At 42.6% G+C, this 18,324-nt stretch overlaps 1 protein-coding gene across 3 annotated transcripts in view; it reads left to right on the forward strand.

Annotated features, from left to right (window-relative positions):
• LOC126425318 (interference hedgehog) overlaps window positions 1-18,324 on the forward strand; it is a 602,807-nt gene that overhangs the window by 455,154 nt on the left and 129,329 nt on the right. For all 3 annotated transcript variants that reach the window (XM_050088299.1, XM_050088300.1, XM_050088301.1), the window contains exon 2: window positions 4,436-4,527. In XM_050088299.1, the coding sequence (XP_049944256.1) occupies window positions 4,449-4,527 (79 nt within the window). In that variant the 5' untranslated portion in view covers window positions 4,436-4,448. The remainder of the gene's footprint in view (window positions 1-4,435; window positions 4,528-18,324) is intronic.

Here is an 18,324-nt window from a genome sequence, read left to right on the forward strand (position 1 = left end):
CGAATCCTGCCTCGGGCATGGATGTTTGTGATGTCCTTAGGTTAGTTAGGTTTAACTAGTTCTAAGTTCTAGGGGACTAATGACCTCAGCAGTTGTCCCATAGTGCTCAGAGACATTTGAACATTTTTTTTTTTTTTTTTTTTGACGATTTGGAAGATTTCACATTTTTATGTGCTGATACACTTGCTCTTTTGGAAGATGATAGGAAGAAAAGGCGGGAGGAAGCGTAGATGGTGGCACAGAGAGTTTCTCGCGAATTAACGCTAGAGGATGGCGCATATTTTAGAAATTATGTTAGGATGAGTATGGAGGATTTCCGCGGTTTGTTATCACTTGTGGCTCTTCTTGTGTCCAAAACCAACACAAACTTTCGGGAAGCGATTCCACCAGAGGATCAGTTGGCAGTAACACTCCGTTTTTTAGCCACTGGGGATTCCTCGTAAAACGAAGATTTCATGACAAAACATTTGCATTGTCGCGCGATTGCAAATGCCAACGTCTCACACACGATTGTCGGCATCCGTTGTCAACATTATCACGCGAGGCCTCCGGAATAATAGCAAAACATTGATATACGTGCCAGATGCATGAAAAAATTATATAATGTATTACATACTCTGATATATGTATAAAACTTTTACCTTCACTTCTTGGGATAAAACTTGCACAATGGCCTCGCAAACACGAAGAATAATGTTGCATATGGCACTTTTTGATATTCTATGCAGATACATTAACGTCGAAACGACAGTCGGCACCTTCAGAACTCAAACAGCCGCCAAAGAGCCTGGTACTACGCATGCGCTAATCGTCGAAATAAGCGGCAGTCGACAAGACGACAGGAAATGATAGTACTGCGCATGCGCGAGTTCTTCAAATGTCGCTCATACATGTCGCGTATATGGCCAAAAAGCGATATACAAAATGTATACGCGACATGTATGAGCTCGAGGTTCCGCATACAAGTTCCGTGAATTTTTGTATGAGGTGATGTATCGCGACATGTCAAATTGACATGTCGCTCATACATGTCGCGATACATGTATCCCAGTGTATACGTACCCTAATGTAGGCTGTCTCTTTAGTGGGTTTGTCGCATCTTCTAAGTGTTCTGCCAACAAAGCGCAGTCTTTGTTTCGCCTCCCCCACAATATTATCTATGTGGTCTTTCCAGTTTAAGTTTCTCGTAATTGTAATTCCTAGGTATTTAGTCGAATTGACAGCCCTTAGATTTGTGCAATTCATCGGATACCCAAAATTTATCGGATTTCTTTTAGTACGCATATGGACGACCTCGCACTTTTCTTTGTTTAGTGCTATGTGCCACTTTTTGCACCATACAGAAATTCTCCCTAGATCATTTTGCAATCGGAATTGATCGTCTGATGATTTTACTAGACGGTAAATTATAGCGTCATCTGCAGACAATCTAAGGGGGCTGCTCAGATTATCACCTAGCTCATTTGTGTGAATCAGGAACAGCAGAGGGCCTAAGACACTACCTTGCGGGACGCCAGATATCACTTCTGTTCTACTCTATGATTTACCGTCTATCGCTACGAACTGTGACCTCTCTGAGAGGAAATCACGAATCCAGTCACACAACTGAGACGATGCTCCATATGCACGCAATTTGATCAATAGTCGCTTGTAAGGAACGGTATCAAAAGCCTTCTGGAAATCTAAGAATATGGAATCGATCTGAGATCCCTTGTCGACAGCACTCATTACTTCATGGGAATAAAGAGCTAGCTGCGTTGCACAAGTACGATATTTTCTGAATCCGTGTTGGTTATTTATCAATAAGTCATTTTCTTCAAGGTGATTCATAATGTTCGAGTGCAGTATATGCTCCAAAATCTTACTGGAAATTGAGGTCAGTGATATGGATCTGTAATTCCATGGATTACTCCTATTTCCTTTCTTGAATATTGGCGTGACCTGTGCTACTTTCCAGTCTTTAGGAACAGATCTTTCGTCAAGTGAGCGGTTGCATATGATTGCAAAGATAGGCGCTATTGTGTCCGCATACTCCGAAAGGAGTATACCATGTGGACAGGAAGACTTGCCTTTGTTAAGTGATTTGAGTTGTTTCGCAACACCTAAGATATCTACTTTTATGTCTCTCATGCGAACAACTGTTCTGGTTTTGAGTTCTGGAATATTTACTTCGTCTTATTTCGTGAAGGAATTACGGAAAACTGTATTTAATAATTCCGCTTTAGTGGCACCATCATCGGTAACATTTACGTCGGTATCGCGCAGAAACGCTAGTGGCTGCTTTTTGGTTCTGGTGTACTTTACATACGACCGGAATCTCTTTGGGTTTTCTGCCGCATTTTGAGACAATATTTCATTGTGGAAACTATGATGCGGCTGAAATTTTTCTTCGGAGGAGAGGTGATGTGGCGCCACTGCATGGATTGCTACTTTGTTTTCGGTTCGAAGTGATGAACCCATGAAATATTATAAATGCTATTTCTGTTTATATATTTTTGCCGAACAGATTGGATTTATGAAGAACAAATTTATTTGCTTAAATAATAGGGCTACATGTTTCATCGTTTGTGACGATGTTCGAGAAAAAATTGTCACGGATCAGCCTCGTAACACGCAAGCAATTCCGCACAGACGACCCCTTTGTTGCTCTTTGTTGGCTTCTGTTAGGCGACGAGGCACACACCTTTGATAATGCCAGCTGGTGGACCAGTGTATCAGCACTACGAACCCAGTTGTTCAGCGACGTGTTTGATTGTGATTGTGGATCGCCTCGAATGAGAGTGTCCGCACGTTCCAGCATTCTAGGAGTCACAGCTGTGTGCGGTCGGCTGGCACGCGTGAGATCGGACAGGTTTTCACGACCTTGTTGCCATTATGACAGACGCCTCGCGCAGCGACTCTCCGTGCTTTTGTTCACTGCCGGGTGTCTGTAGTCATTGTGCAAGCGCCAGTGAGAATATCTGCGATGCTCTGGTTTTCCGCCCAAAGAAACTCAATGACACCTCTCTGGTTGGAACGCACCTTAGTTACAGACGTTATTTTGAAGGCTATGTACAGTGCCGCTACTTATCGGATCTTCCTGAAATTATAGGTAGGAGCTGAAGCGGGAATATTCCATGATGTCCAACAACAATTTCCGCATTTTTTTCACCCGAAATTGGCGGAGAAAAACACGTGTCGCATTCCTTATTGAATGCCCTTCGTACATCTGAAGTTAGTTAACGTAAATTTGAGTTTGTTCTACTACTTTTAGAGTAGTTCGAAATGAAACCACTTTTATGCAATTTTGTTGCAAAATTTATTAAATTATGGGCACATATTTGCTTGTTTTGCCGGGTGATGCTGAGGGAATTAGATTAGGAAATGAGGCACTTAAAGTAGTAAAGGAGTTTTGCTATTTGGGGAGCAAAATAACTGATGATGGTCGAAGTAGAGAGGATATAAAATGTAGGCTGGCAATGGCAAGGAAAGCGTTTCTGAAGAAGAGAAATTTGTTAACATCCAGTATTGATTTAAGTGTCAGGAAGTCATTTCTGAAAGTATTCGTATGGAGTGTAGCCATGTATGGAAGTGAAACATGGACGATAAATAGTTTGGACAAGAAGAGAATAGAAGCTTTCGAAATGTGGTGCTACAGAAGAATGCTGAAGATTAGATGGGTAGATCACGTAACTAATGAGGAAGTATTGAATAGGATTGGGGAGAAGAGAAGTTTGTGGCACAACTTGACCAGAAGAAGGGATCGGTTGGTAGGACATGTTCTGAGGCATCAAGGGATCACCAATTTAGTATTGGAGGGCAGCGTGGAGGGTAAAAATCGTAGAGGGAGACTAAGAGATGAATACACTAAGCAGATTCAGAGGGATGTAGGTTGCAGTAGGTACTGGGAGATGAAGAAGCTTGCACAGGACAGAGTAGCATGGAGAGCTGCATAAAAACCAGTATCAGGACTGAAGACCACAACAACAACAACATTTGCTTGTTATTGAGGACTGTGATTTGTTTTCGGCATTATGAGTTAGTGGGAGTTTCGAGGTATGGGACTGTGTCTATGCCAGTTTGCTTTATAAAATATCACTATAAATGATGGGTGGTTGAAAACGTGCTAGTACTTCTGAAGTGAAACCATCTCCTTAAACTATTGATTGTTTACTGTTTCCCAGTTTTTTCTTGTTTTCGTTGCTTGCTGTGATAATAAAGGTTAGTTTTGTGAAAAATTTTAAAAATATATTCGAAAGAGAAACAACGACCTTAAAAGTATTGAATGTTTACTTTAAGCCGATTTCTTCTCGTATTCGTTGCCAACATTGATAATAAAGATACTTTCGCAAAAAATTTTGAAGTTATATGTTTTTCATGTTGCTGGGCTCAAAGTTTTTAAGATGTAGCAGACCTGGTACCGCACTGCTGACGGCTTACTTTGTTGTGTTGGCAGGAATGCGGCCAGCATGGCGGTGTCGCAGGTGCTGTGGCGGCTGTCCGCCGCGCCTCTGCTGTTAGCGGCACTGACCGTCGTCCGCGCTGCAGGTGAGAGAGTAGCGACCGTCAGTTCAACTGTTCAATTGGCGTTCAAGATATGGTTACGAAAACTGTGGAAGGATGAAATTTTTGAAGAGAAGCAGACCAAAGCAGGCCAACTCCAGAGACCGTTAAGATAATTATCTTTTATTGTTCCATCTCAAATGTAAGTTTTTAATTAGATTACATGTTTCGATCATTCTGGATCATCTTCAGATTGAAGTAGTTGCGCAGCAACCCGTCTGGTGTACTCATGACCATATATCGGAATGCTATAATGGGTTTGAAGACACACGCATGTGTTGTTGCCGAACGTTGTTACTGACTTGGCCATTACACAGAAAAAAATTTTTCACTATTGCAGAAACTTGTAGGTACAAACGTACTCGTGAGTGCGTCATTTGAGTGGGCGTCTTTCCTGAACAGTTTCTTCTCTTCTAAAGATTAGTAAAGTCACCAGGACTGTACTGGTAGTAAGAGTAATGGCTGAAGTTGAGGGATTTACACTTCTTGTCTTCTTTCTACATCTACATGGTTACTCTGCAATTCACATTTAAGTGCCTGGCAGAGGGTTCATCGAACTGTTTTCATACTACTTCTCTACCATTCCACTTTCGAATGGCGCGTGGAAAAAACGAACACCTAAATCTTTCCGTTCGAGCTCTGATTTCTCTTATTTTATTATGATGATCATTTCTCCCTACGTAGATGGGTGTCAACAAAATATTTACGCATTCGGAAGAGAAAGTTGGTGATTGAAATTTCGTAAATAGATCTCGCCGCAAAGAAGACCGCCTTTGTTTCAGTGACTGCCACCCCAACTCGCGTATCATATCAGTGACACTGTCACCCCTACTGCGCGATGACACGAAACGAGCTGCCCATCTTTGCACTTTTTCGATGTCCTCCGTCAATCCTACCTGGTAAGGATCCCATACGGCGCAGCAATATTCCAACAGAGGACGGACAAGTGTATGTAGGCTTTCTCTTTAGTGGGTTTGTCGCATCTTCTAAGTGTTCTGCCAACAAAGCGCAGTCTTGGTTTCGCCTTCCCCACAATATTAGCTATGTGGTCTTTCCAATTTAAGTTGCTCGTAATTGTAATTCCTAGGTATTGAGTCGAATTGACAGCCCATAGATTTGTGCGATTTATCAGATACCCAAAATTTATCGGATTTCTTTTAGTACCCATGTGGGTGACCTCGCACTTTTCTTTATTTAGTGCTATGTGCCACTTTTCGCACCATACAGAAATTCTCTCTAGATCATTTTGTAATTGGAATTGATCGTCTGACGATTTTACTAGATGGTACATTACAGTGTCATCTGCAAACAATGTAAGGGGGCTGCTCAGATTATCACCTAGATCATTTATATAAATCGAGAACATCAGAGGGCCTTTTGTGTCATAAGTCTTTTCTATAGTTTGATGTGCCCATCAGGAGTTTCTTTACTGTGCCAAACTCTTCATCTCACCCAACCCTCAGTTATTAGTCCGATATATTCCTGTCTTTATCTTCAGCTAGATCCGGGTATGGAGCATGGGAAGACACTGACTAAATACCTTTGTGCTTGCTGTAATTAGCCTAATATTGTCTTCACCAGAAGAGGGAAAATCAAAGTGGCAGACCAAGAACGAAGTGCTCGGATTAAAAAGGGTGTAAGGCAGTCTTTCACTCCCTACAGTTCACTCTATAGAATGTCCCAGAAATGTTACGCCAAGCTTCGACGGGTAGCAGTGGGTGTCTGGAGGAACAAATCGAGGATAGGAACCCTTGCCCGGAAACGTCATCCAACGACGCTACAGAGCGTAGAAGTTATCGGCGCCGGCGCCTGCCACTAGGCAACCCCACCGCCAGCAAACGTGACTATTTACACTGACAGACCCTATGCAGAAGGTCTTACGATGTTGTTTGTTATTCTGCGACTGCGATTGACTGTCACGATCGCCGGTCAAGAAGATGCAGGCCTGTGTAGACAGGCCTTGTCCGATATGAATGCGATGCTGTTTTCCCTCGGTTGATGACGACTTCGGACATGGGTTTCCATCCACAGTTTATTTTCCTCCTGTAACCATCTAAAATCTTCGATGGTTTTCGGTATACAGGAGAATATCACCACTTAGTGCCATACTAGTGCAGCATCCATGCTGTCACAGATATTGTTCATCTGGTAGACGTTTGGGACAATCTTCAGCCTATAGAAGTGGCTATTCATGATATTTGCGTAGGAAAGTGGGAAGCAGTAAAGTATCGTAAAATATGTTAAGTATCAAAATATCTGGCATCCAACGAATACAGACTATTTAAGAGAAATCGAAAAGAGGATGCTGTCAACAGGGAATGGTAAGATATGAGCCAATCAACATCTCTCGACCGTGTGTTTTAGTTTCTAGAACATACATTTTTAAGATGCTTTAGCATGCTCGAAGGCAACCAAAACCATCAAGGATTCAGTTGCAGCTGTCAAAGGACTGTCAGTGAGATTGGGCAACACATTGTGGGAAAACAGAGAAAGCAAATTTTACTTATGGCCTGAACATTATACTTGTAAAATTGTACAAGAAAAAGAGCAATTCGAAAACTGAAACAGAAACAGATCGCCGACCGGAGTGGCCGAGCGATTCTAACCGCTACAGTCTGGAACCGCGCGACCGCTACGGTCGCAGGTTCGAATCCTGGCTCGGGCATGGATGTGTGTGATGTCCTTAGGTTGGTTAGGTTTAAGTAGTTGTAAGTTCTAGGGGACTGATGACCACAGCAGTTAAGTCCCATAGTGCTCAGAGCCATTTGAACCAGAAACAGATCCACCATCGCAGTGCGGTTATAAGCTGAACGATCGCCTTCTAGATGCTAAACAAGATCTGCGAGGGCTATTCAGAAAGTAGGGAACGTTTTGGCATTAAAAAAAAAAACTAATTACAAGAAATACATTTTATTATATACATCTGAAAGAGCGACTGACATACTACTTTTCCACATATTCACCAAGCACATTGTGGCACTTATCATAGCGGTGGACAAGCTCTGAAAGACCTTCGTCGTAAAACTCGGCCGCCTGAGACTTCAACCAGTGAGTCACGCTCGCCTGGATTTCCGCGTCGTCATCAAAGCGCTGCGTTGCAAGCCAGTTCATCATCTTGGGAAACAAGTGGAAGTCGCTTGGTGCGAGATCGGGGCTGCAGGGCGGATGAGGGAAAATTTCCCATTTGAAAGAATAAAGGAGTTCTTTAGTACGGTTTGCCGTGTGAGGTCGGGCATTGTCGTCCAAAAATAAAACTTTGGGCGTCAGCTTTCCCCGGCGTTTGTTTTGAACTGCTCTTCTAAGGCTGTGCAAAGTTTGACAGTACCGGGCACAATTTATGGCTGCTCTACGTTCGAGAAAATCAATAACGAGCACACCTTGCCTATCCCAAAACACTGCAGCCATCAACTTCCTTGCTGACAAGGTTTGCAAACATTTTCTTGTTTTTTTTGGGGGGGGGGTGGAGGGGGGGGGGCTTTGTGCGCCCCCACTCCATGGACCGTAATTTTGTGTCGCAACTGACGTGTTGCCCCCAAGTGTCGTCACCAGTTACGATTTGATCCAGTAATGAATTACTATGTTTGTGATAGGCGTCCAGAAATGTCAACGTTGCCCCCATTCGCTGTTCTTTATGGTGCTTTGTAAGCATTTTGGGCACCCATCGTGCACAAAATTTGTGGTAGCCTAGCTTTTGACTGACAATTTCAAACAAAAAAGTCCGTGAAACTTGTGGAAAAGAAAGCGAAAGCTGCGTTATTGTGAAGCGACGGTTTTCACGAATCGTTTCATCAACTTTAGCGACAAGATCGTCAGTCACAATGCTCGGGCGTCTACTCTTCGTTTTTTCGTCCAGCGGCGTCAGACGTGACCGTTCCCTACTTTCTGAATAACCCTCGTATTACTACCTATCCAAAGCTACAAAAGCTGCGCTGAATTATTTCAGCTGTATGGCCAAAACTTCAGATTCTGAAACACTGTTATGAGGAGCAGGGTATGTCAACAACACAACAGGTAGAAGCGTAAAGTTCTTCTAAAAATAATTTTTGCACATTACGTACATAAGAAGTTGTGATATGGTATCAGATGTCTTTGTGGTCGTATGTTGTATTTTACACCATTCTATAAACTCCTCATCTAACATCAATGTTAAAAACATCGAACATTACTGTCGGCCATCCAGGTTTAATCGTAGATGATAAACTCGAATTCTATATCGATGCCTTCCATACATAGCACATCTCTGGTCTCGACTACTACTCCCCTATCATGTCCTTCGATTCTTATAACGTACTGGGGGAACTGTTGTAAAGTTCGCGACAATCCAGAAAGTTTTTGACACCGCTTCTCAGAGGTAGCATCCAATGAAATTGTGTGTTTGGCATATCGTCTCTATTGTTTGACTAAATTTGTGATTTCCTGTCATAATGTTCACTCTTGGAATTAATTGTCAGGAAGTCATAGCGTGAAACAGAAATGACGTCTGGCATTCTCCAACGAACTCTTACAAGCCCTCAACTGGTCTTAATCTGTAGTTTGGAGACAGTCTGAGTAGCCTTGATAAACTGTTAGCAGTCGATGACGTCATTTAAAGTCTAGTAAAATCATCCGAAGTCCAAAAGGAATTGCACAATGTCAGGTCGTCCACATGAATACTGAAAAAAATCTTCCCTTAAATTTCCGTTACGCAATAAATAATACAAATTTAATAGTTGTAGGTTCAGCTAGATATCTAGGGGTTGTAATTACAAACAACTTAAATTGCAACCATCATGTAGAAAATGTTGTGGGGAAGGCAAACCAAAGATTGCGCTTAGAAGGTGCGACAGATCTTTTTAAACAGACTTCCTGTAGTGGGGGGGGGGAGGGGGGTCTCCCACTATCCTTTAAATAATCAGTCTTCCTACGTGGATAGGTTTCAGGTTGTCTGCCCCTATCCCTGCGATGGTAGATACTGGTTTAGCCGACAAAAGCAGCGTTGACGAAAATTCAACTAAGTACGTGTCACACAAAGACCACATAACTCAAGTCCATGGGCAATAACTGAAAGTTAGGTAAACTATCGAGTTTTCGGGATTCTTGCATGACTCGTTTAAAAATGTCTAAAATTTCCTTTAAGTTGGTTTATTGTATTTAGAACACGGAAAATGACTATCAGGTTCGTATTTAATACCCCGACATCAGTATGCAATATTACTGACCGCTTTTGTTACAAGTTTACACCCGAAAACAGCCAGAAGATATTTAGTCCGACCCGATAATTTGAACGTCCTAAACAATCACTGACCCACGACTACCTGCGAGTTAACTCATTCAATCGGTTTTCTCTAAAGAAATGATCGCCATAGTGTCTCATCATCTGCACGAAACACGCCACGCGGACTTTATGTTCGACATGAAATTTTCACACTCAAATATCCCCTAGAGTAAACCACTCACAAAGCTTTAACTTTCACAAAATGCTCAAAACTGTAGTCGCTTTCCGTCAACGACACGAGAACTGATCAAACTCGTGAATTTATTCATTTTGGAACAAATTTGATGAGCGCTGTTTAATGTAGATGTTTACAAGAAAACTGTTATCGAGCGACTATCTCGACTCATAGATCTGAGGCACAAAGCCGTACTTAAACGCGCGGAAATGGCTATCAAGTCCTATTCAAATGGTTCATATGGCTCTGAGCACTATGGGACTTAACATCTGATGTCATGAACTACTTAAACCTAACTAACCTAAGGACAACACACACATCCATGCCCGAGGCAGGATTCGAATCTGCGACCGTAGCAGTCGCGCGGTTCCGGACTGAAGCGCCTAGAACCGCTCGGTCACAGCGGCCGGCCAAGTCATATTGGCTAGTGTGTCAAGCAGCGAATCAGACCATTTCGAGCTCTTCTAGATTTGCGGTATTTGTAATGCCAGGTTACCACAAGTAATTTAGACTAGAAATCTCGTAATTCCGAAACTAAATAAAATTTAATGAAAACAAAATACGATTCCTTTCGACAAAATAAATTACTAATAAATTTAATACTCAACGCCCCTTCTGACTGGCTTTTACAAAATCAAGCTCACGCAGGCATATGTCACAAATTAGTCTATTGCACAACTTTCTAACGCATCCATTTACATAGTTTTAAATAAAATGTCACATTATCACTTTACGTATATCCTCCATTCACTCTCTCAGCTTCTCCAGAACACTCGCACAACCACAACAGGATGAAGTAATAATTTTCCAAAGTTTTTTAATTATGTCACAAATAAGTGGTAATGAAACTAAAGTAAATTCCAAAAAATTAGATTATATGAACCTATCCTCTTGGGTGTACTTTCAATTCATACTATAGACGAATAAATTACAGTTCCTAACTCAGTATCACAATGTTAGCACGGTTATTATGTGTTTCAGTTAAAAATTGATATCTCCGAAAGTACTGAAGTTATTGATTTGAAATTTTAACAGTGAGGTTGTCAGAATTAAATTTTCACTTTCCAGCGGAGTGTGCGCTGATATGAAACTTCCTAGCAGATAAAAACTGTGTGTGGGACCAGGACACGAACTCGGGACCTTTGCCTTTCGCGGGCAAATGCTCTACCATCTGAGCTACCTAGGCACGACTCATGACCCCTCCTTCAGGTTTAATTCCGACAGCAACTCGTCTCGTACCGTTTAAACTTCACAGAAGCTCTCCTGCAGACCTTGCAGAACTACCACTCCTGGGAGAAAGGATATTGTGGAGACATGGCTTAGCCACAGCCTGGGGGATGTTTCCAGAATTAAATTTTCACTCTGCATCGGAGTGTGCGCTGATGTGAAACTTCCTAGCAGATTAAAACTGGGTGCCGGACCGAGACTCGAACTCGGGACTTTAGCCTTTCTCGGGCAAGTGTTGTACGGTTGTGCTGATTTTTATCCACTTGACAACTTGGTGTGAGGTTGAACGTAAAATGAACACATTGCACAGGAAAAAGATTTTTAAGACCTGAAGTCAACAGCAAAGTCCGTTCGAAACTGGTTGTCTTAGACAAAAAAAATATTTGTATAAAATGCGTGTTTAAACCACCATCAGCGAAAGGCAAAGGCCCCGAGTTCGAGTCTCGGTCCAGTACAGTTTTAATCTGTCAGGAAGTTTCATATCAGCGCACACTCCGCTGCAGAGTGAAAATCTCATTCTGAAAAAATCCCCTAGGCTGTGGCTAAGCTGTCTCTGCAGTATCCTTTCTTTCAGGAGTGCTAGTTCTGCAAGGTTCGCAGAAGAGCTTCTGTGAAGTTTGGAAGGTAGACGAGGTACTGGCAGAATTGAAGCTGTGAGGACGGGTCGTGAGTCGTGCTTGGGTAGCTCAGTTGGTAGAGCACTTGCCCGCTAAAGGCAAAGGTCCCGAGTTTGAGTCTCGGTCCGGCACACAGTTTTAATCTGTCAATAAGTTTCATATCAGCGGACACTCCGCTGCAGAGTGAAAATTTCGTTCCGGATTACATTTATCATTACTTAAATAATATGTAGATCATGTCACAAATATCAGTAACCAATAATAACAAGCGTACACATACCAGTCCTGATCTACTCTCTGCTCTGTGTACGCTTGTTACTAGTATGCTTGCTTCTGACAGTTCTGTGTCGTATATTGATATTCATGACGTGCTCTACACATTATTTAAGTAACGACAAATGTGATGCTGTGGGTTAGACCATTTTAATCCTTATCCGTGAAGATGACCCATGACTTAAACCGGTCGATATTTGGGTTTAAAATAAAAGCAGCTGATGGTTAAACACGCATTTTATATATTACTTGACGGTTGTTGATAGACACCTTCCAAATATTTAAAAAAATGTTTTATACTATATATGCTGTTGAATGTTTTTTAGCACTTCGGATGCGATTTCATCATTTGAACTTTGGGAACTTAGTGTTCATGAGCTAAAAAATAAATTGAAAATTTTAAAAAAATTTTCTTTCAAAAATGTTTCAAGAACATAAGTGACCGGTTTCGTTCTTATCACATGACGATCATCAGACCTGTAATTTAATTTAGAAAGCAGTAGAAACCTTACTAGATTGACAATAAAATATGACAAAATGCTTATAAGGATAAAATACAAAGAGGCTTGTTATACCCATGGCATCCTTCTAAGATGGTAGGTAGAGGACTCTTCTCAGCTGCTGTGATGTCAACTGGTGCCAGCAAGTGACGGGCATACGCTTAAGAACGAAGACGCTCCGCTTACCTCTTCTCCCTCTACCTCACGTCAACCAGTCAGTTGAGAAAATCATAGGACCCAGTTCTATCCATGGCAGAAATGTACCTTAGAACAGTACATAAATATTTATATCACAATCTTAAATTTCCAACTAGAAATATTACGAAATGTAACTCCATTTTTAATAAATCAGTTTTATGACATAAAAAAATGTATGTAATATCATAGCACTCGGCAGCTGATCATTCCATTATTACATATATCTCCTGTGCCAAATAATGTTAATATAAGACAGACAGACTGAATCTAGCAAAGGTGTATACTTGCAGTCAAGTCACAACTCACATATCGATATGATGCCACAATGCCAAAGACCTCCACAACATCGTAGACTTTCAAACCATTGTGGTAGTACCACCTAAGCCCATAGAGGGCACACTGAGTATACGTCGTCTGTACAGTTATTTTTAAAGCTTTTAATTGATATTTCATACAATATTTAAGTAGTTCCATGGCTGTAAAGAGATATTTTATACATAACTATTTTTATGTTATTGTTGTACTTTTTTTTACGTTTTGACGATTATGTGAATCCGTTTTACACCGATTGGTTGACGTGAGGTAGAGAGAGAAGTAATAGAACCCAGTACGTTGTCCTCGATGGTGAGTGTTCATCGGAGGTGAGGGTATCATCTGGAGTGCCCCAGGGAAGTGTGGTAGGTCCGCTGTTGTTTTCTATCTACATAAATGATCTTTTGGATAGGGTGGATAGCAATGTGCGGCTGTTTGCTGATGATGCTGTGGTGTACGGGAAGGTGTCGTCGTTGAGTGACTGTAGGAGGACACAAGATGACTTGGACAGGATTTGTGATTGGTGTAAAGAATGGCAGCTAACTCTAAATCTAGATAAATGTAAATTAATGCAGATGAATAGGAAAAAGAATCCTGTAACGTTTGAATACTACATTAGTAGTGTAGCGCTTGACACAGTCACGTCGATTAAATATTTGGGCGTAACATTGCAGAGCGACATGAAGTGGGACAAGAATTTAATGGCAGTTGTGGGGATAGTCGTCTTCGGTTCGTTGGTAGAATTTTGGGAAGATGTGGTTCATCTGTGAACGAGACCGCTTATAAAACACTAATACGACCTATTCTTGAGTACTGCTCGAGTGTTTGGGATCCCTATCAGTTCGGATTGAGGGAGGTCATAGAAGCAATTCAGAGGCGGGCTGCTAGATTTGTTACTGGTAGGTTTGATCATCACGCGAGTGTTGCGGAAATGCTTCAGGAACTCGGGTGGGAGTCTCTGAAGAAAAGGAGGCGTTCTTTTAGTGAATCGCTACTGAGAAAATTTAGAGAACCAGCATTTGAGGCTGACTGCAGTACAATTTTACTGCCACCAACTTACATTTCGCGGAAAGACCACAAAGATAAGATAAGACAGATTAGGGCTCGTACAGAGGCATATAGGCAGTCATTTTTCCCTCGTTCTGTTTGGGAGTGGAACGGGGAGAGAAGATGCTAGTTGTGGTACGAGGTACCCTCCGCCACGCATCGTATGGTGGATTGCGGAGTATGTATGTAGATGTAGATATAGAGAGAAGGGGAAGGAGGAGCATCTTCGTACTTAAACGTATGCCCGTGACTTTCTGGCACCAGCTGACATCACAGCAAAAAATGGTTCAAATGGCTCTGAGCACTATGCGACTTAACTTCTGAGGTCATCAGTCGCCTAGAACTTAGAACTAATTAAACCTAACTAACCTAAGGACATCACACATATCCATGCCCGAGGCAGGATGCGAACCTGCGACCGTAGTGGTCGCTCGGCTCCAGGCTGTAGCGCCTAGAACCGCACGGCCACTCCGGCCGGCGACATCACAGCAACTGAGAAGAGTGTTCCACCTACCATCTTCGAAGGTTGCCATGGGTATAACAAGTCTTATTGTATTTTATCCTTATAAGCATTTTCTCATATTTTGTTGTCAATCTAGTAAGGTTTCTATTACTTTCTAAATTAAATTACAGGTCTGATGATGGTCATGTGATATGACCGAAACCGGTCACCTACGTTCTTGAAACAAACGTGGTGTGATCAAGACTGAATTTTTGAAAGAAAAATTTTTAAATTGAAAATTGATATTTTCGGTCAGTTTCATGAGCGTCCCCAGTTAAAAAGCTTTAAGTATTCACGTACACAATTCGGGTTCCCAGGTGGATGTCGTGTTTCTTGACTTCCGCAAGGCGTTTGATACAGTTCCCCACAGTCGTTTAATGAACAAAGTAAGAGCATGTGGACTATCAGACCAATTGTGTGATTGGATTGAAGAGTTCCTAGCTAACAGAACGCAGCATATCATTCTCAATGGAGAGAAGTCTTCCAAAGTAAGAGTGATTTCGGGTGTCCTGCAGGGGAGTTTCGTACGATCGTTGCTATTCACAATATATATAAATGACCTTGTGGAGAACATCAGAAGATTACTGAGCCTTTTGGGGATGATGCTTTAGTATATCGAGAGGTTGTAACAATGGAAAATTGTACTGAAATGCAGGAGGATCTGCAACGAATTGACGCATGGTGCAGGGAATGGCAATTGAATCTCAATGTAGACAAGTGTAATGTGCTGCGAATACATAGAAAGAAAGTGCCTTTATCATTTAGCTACAATATAGCAGGTCAGTAACTGGAAGCAGTTAATTCCATAAATTATCTGGGAATAGGCATTAGGAGTGATTTAAAATGGAATGATCATATAAAATTAATCGTCGCTGAAGCAGATGCCAGACTGAGATTCTTTGGAAGAATCCTGAAGAAATGCAGTCCGAAAACAAGGGAAGTAGGTTGCAGTACGCTTGTTCGCTCACTGCTTAAATACTGCTCATCAGTGTGGGATCCGTACCAGATGGGGTTGATAGAAGAGATAGAGAAGATCCAACGGAGAGCAGCGCGCTTCGTTACAGGATCATTTAGTAATCGCGAGAGCGTTACGGAGATGATAGATAAACTCCAGTGGAAGACTCTGCAAGAGAGACGCTCAGTAGCTCGGTACGGGCTTTTGTTGAAGTTTCGAGAACATACCTTCACCGAGTTGTCAAGCAGTATATTGCTGCCTCCTACGTATTTTTCGCGAAGAGGCCATGAGGATAAAATCAGAGAGATTAGAGCCCACACAGAGGCACACCGACACTCTTTCTTTCCACGAACAATATGGATCAGAAGGGAGAACCGATAGAGGTACTCAAGGTACCCTCCGCCACACACCGTCAGGTGGCTTGCGGAGTATGGATGTAGATGTAGATGTAGATGTAGGGGCATCACTTTTCAGCACGGCCTCGTAGAGTGACCGAACGAGGCCATCGAGATGCGACTTTCCGCCTTCAGCAGAAAAGGAAGAGGTTTCTCCGTCTGTGAAAGGGGCGCGGCCACGCTTGTGAATGGAGCGGCCGCCGGGCTCGCATTTCTGGCCGCGAAAGCTGAATGGACGGAAGGGCCTGGTGGCTGCGAGTGCGGTGCCGGGACGCTGATGGACGGGTGGCGGCTGCGACTGTCCCTGGAGGCCGGTTTGGGGTTCCGAGAAACGCGCGACGCTCGGGGACCGCCGTGGCTCCATTGAGCGGCTTTCTCCGCCGGCCTGGTCGTCATCGCAGCCTCCAAATGCGGAGTCGGCGCCGCAACCTGTCTGGAAGGAGGCTGTACAGACCGTGCGCTCTGCGCGTATGACGAAACCGGCTTTTCCACGTGTTATTTTGCTTTCAACCCCACCCCCCACCACCCCCTCCCCTAGCACCATGAAACTGTGACCTATCGAAAGATACTTGATTGTCGCAATCACGATACTCTACGGCCGGCAGGAGTTCAGTAAGCAATCCAGCACATTTTTTTTTTTTCTGAAAGCAGACCAGTATCAGCTGCAAAGCGATTTAGAAAAGATTGCTGTATGGTGTGGCAGGTGGCAGTTGACGCTAAGTACCGAAAAGTGTGAGGTGATCGACATTAGTTCCAAAAGAAATCCGTTGGAATTCGATTACTCGATAAATAGTACAATTCTCGAGGCTGTCAATTCAACTAAGTACCTAGGTGTTAAAATTACGAACAACTTCAGTTGGAAAGACCACATAGATAATATTGTGGGGAAGGCAAGCCAAAGGTTGCGTTTCATTGGCAGGACACTTAGAAGATGTCGTCCTCTGTTAGAATATTGCTGCGCGGTGTGGGATCCTTACCAGGTGGGATTGACGGAGGACATCGAGAGGGTACAAAAAAGGGCAGCTCGTTTTGTATTATCACGTAATAGAGGGGAGAGTGTGGCAGATAGGCGAGTTGCGGTGGAAGTCATTAAAGCAAAGACGTTTTTCGTCGCGGCGAGATCTATTTACGAAATTTCAGTCACCAACTTTCTCTTCCGAATGCGAAAATATTTTGTTGAGCCCAACCTACATAGGTAGGAATGCTCATCAAAATAAAATAAGAGAAATCAGAGCTCGAACAGAAAGGTTTAAGTGTTCGTTTTTACCGCACGCTGTTCGGGAGTGGAATGGTAGAGAGATAGTATGATTGTGGTTCGATGAACCCTCTGCCAAGCACTTAAATGTGAATTGCACAGTAATCATGTAGATGCAGGTGTTGGTTTTATTTATTCCAACACACCATATTATGTTCCAGACTTTTCGCTACAAAACAATTTTTCGAGTCTCCGTTCAATGCAACGGCTCTACGCTACCTTATACTGAGGCGTCAAAGAAACTGCTATAGGCATGCGTATTCAAATACAGAGATATGTAAACAGGTAGAATACGGCCTTGCGGTCGGGAACGCCTATATAGGACAACAAGTGTATGAAGGTAGCAACTGTTCTCGAAAGAAAAGATACCATTGATGACCGTGCAGCTTCTCTAGAATAAATGTTAATTAATTGAAACCCTCAGCTGCCGACAGGTGTTGTTGACATACATCGACAGGGACAGCTGAAAATGTGTGCCCCGACCGGGACTCGAACCCGGGATCTCCTGCTTAGACGGCAGGCGCTCTATCCATCTGAGCGCCCGAGGACACAGATGAATAGCGCGACTGCAGGAACTTATCCCTTGCACGCTTCTGAAGAGACCTGCCTCGGTCATGCATGTGTGTGATGTCCTTAGGTTAATTAGGTTTAAGTAGTTCTAAGTTCTAGGAGACTGATGACCCCAGATGTTAACTCCCATAGTGCTCAGAGCCATTTGAACCATTTGAATTTGAGACATGTGTCCGCAAATCAACCGTTGCCGCGGTATCGTATTAATTCGATTTGGGAACCAGCTGTAAATGCCCCTGCATACCAGTGTGTTTACGTTGGTATCTTAAGGACACCACACCCCGCCTATCTAACCCGTGGTAATTTAGGCAAGTATTTGACCCATTTCTGAAAAAAACTATTTGATGCAGGACCATAATATTTTTACTGTATGTTACATGATGCTAATAGAGTCACCGAGTTTTTATGTTATGCAGAGTCTCTGAAAATTTCATTCATTTTTCTATGATAGTTTCTGATATAATAGGGCATATGTACTGAAAATTTTAGTTTGTGAGAAATT

Source organism: Schistocerca serialis, chromosome 10 (genome assembly GCF_023864345.2).
Source record: "Schistocerca serialis cubense isolate TAMUIC-IGC-003099 chromosome 10, iqSchSeri2.2, whole genome shotgun sequence".
In the NCBI taxonomy this organism is placed as follows: Eukaryota; Metazoa; Arthropoda; class Insecta; order Orthoptera; family Acrididae; genus Schistocerca; species Schistocerca serialis.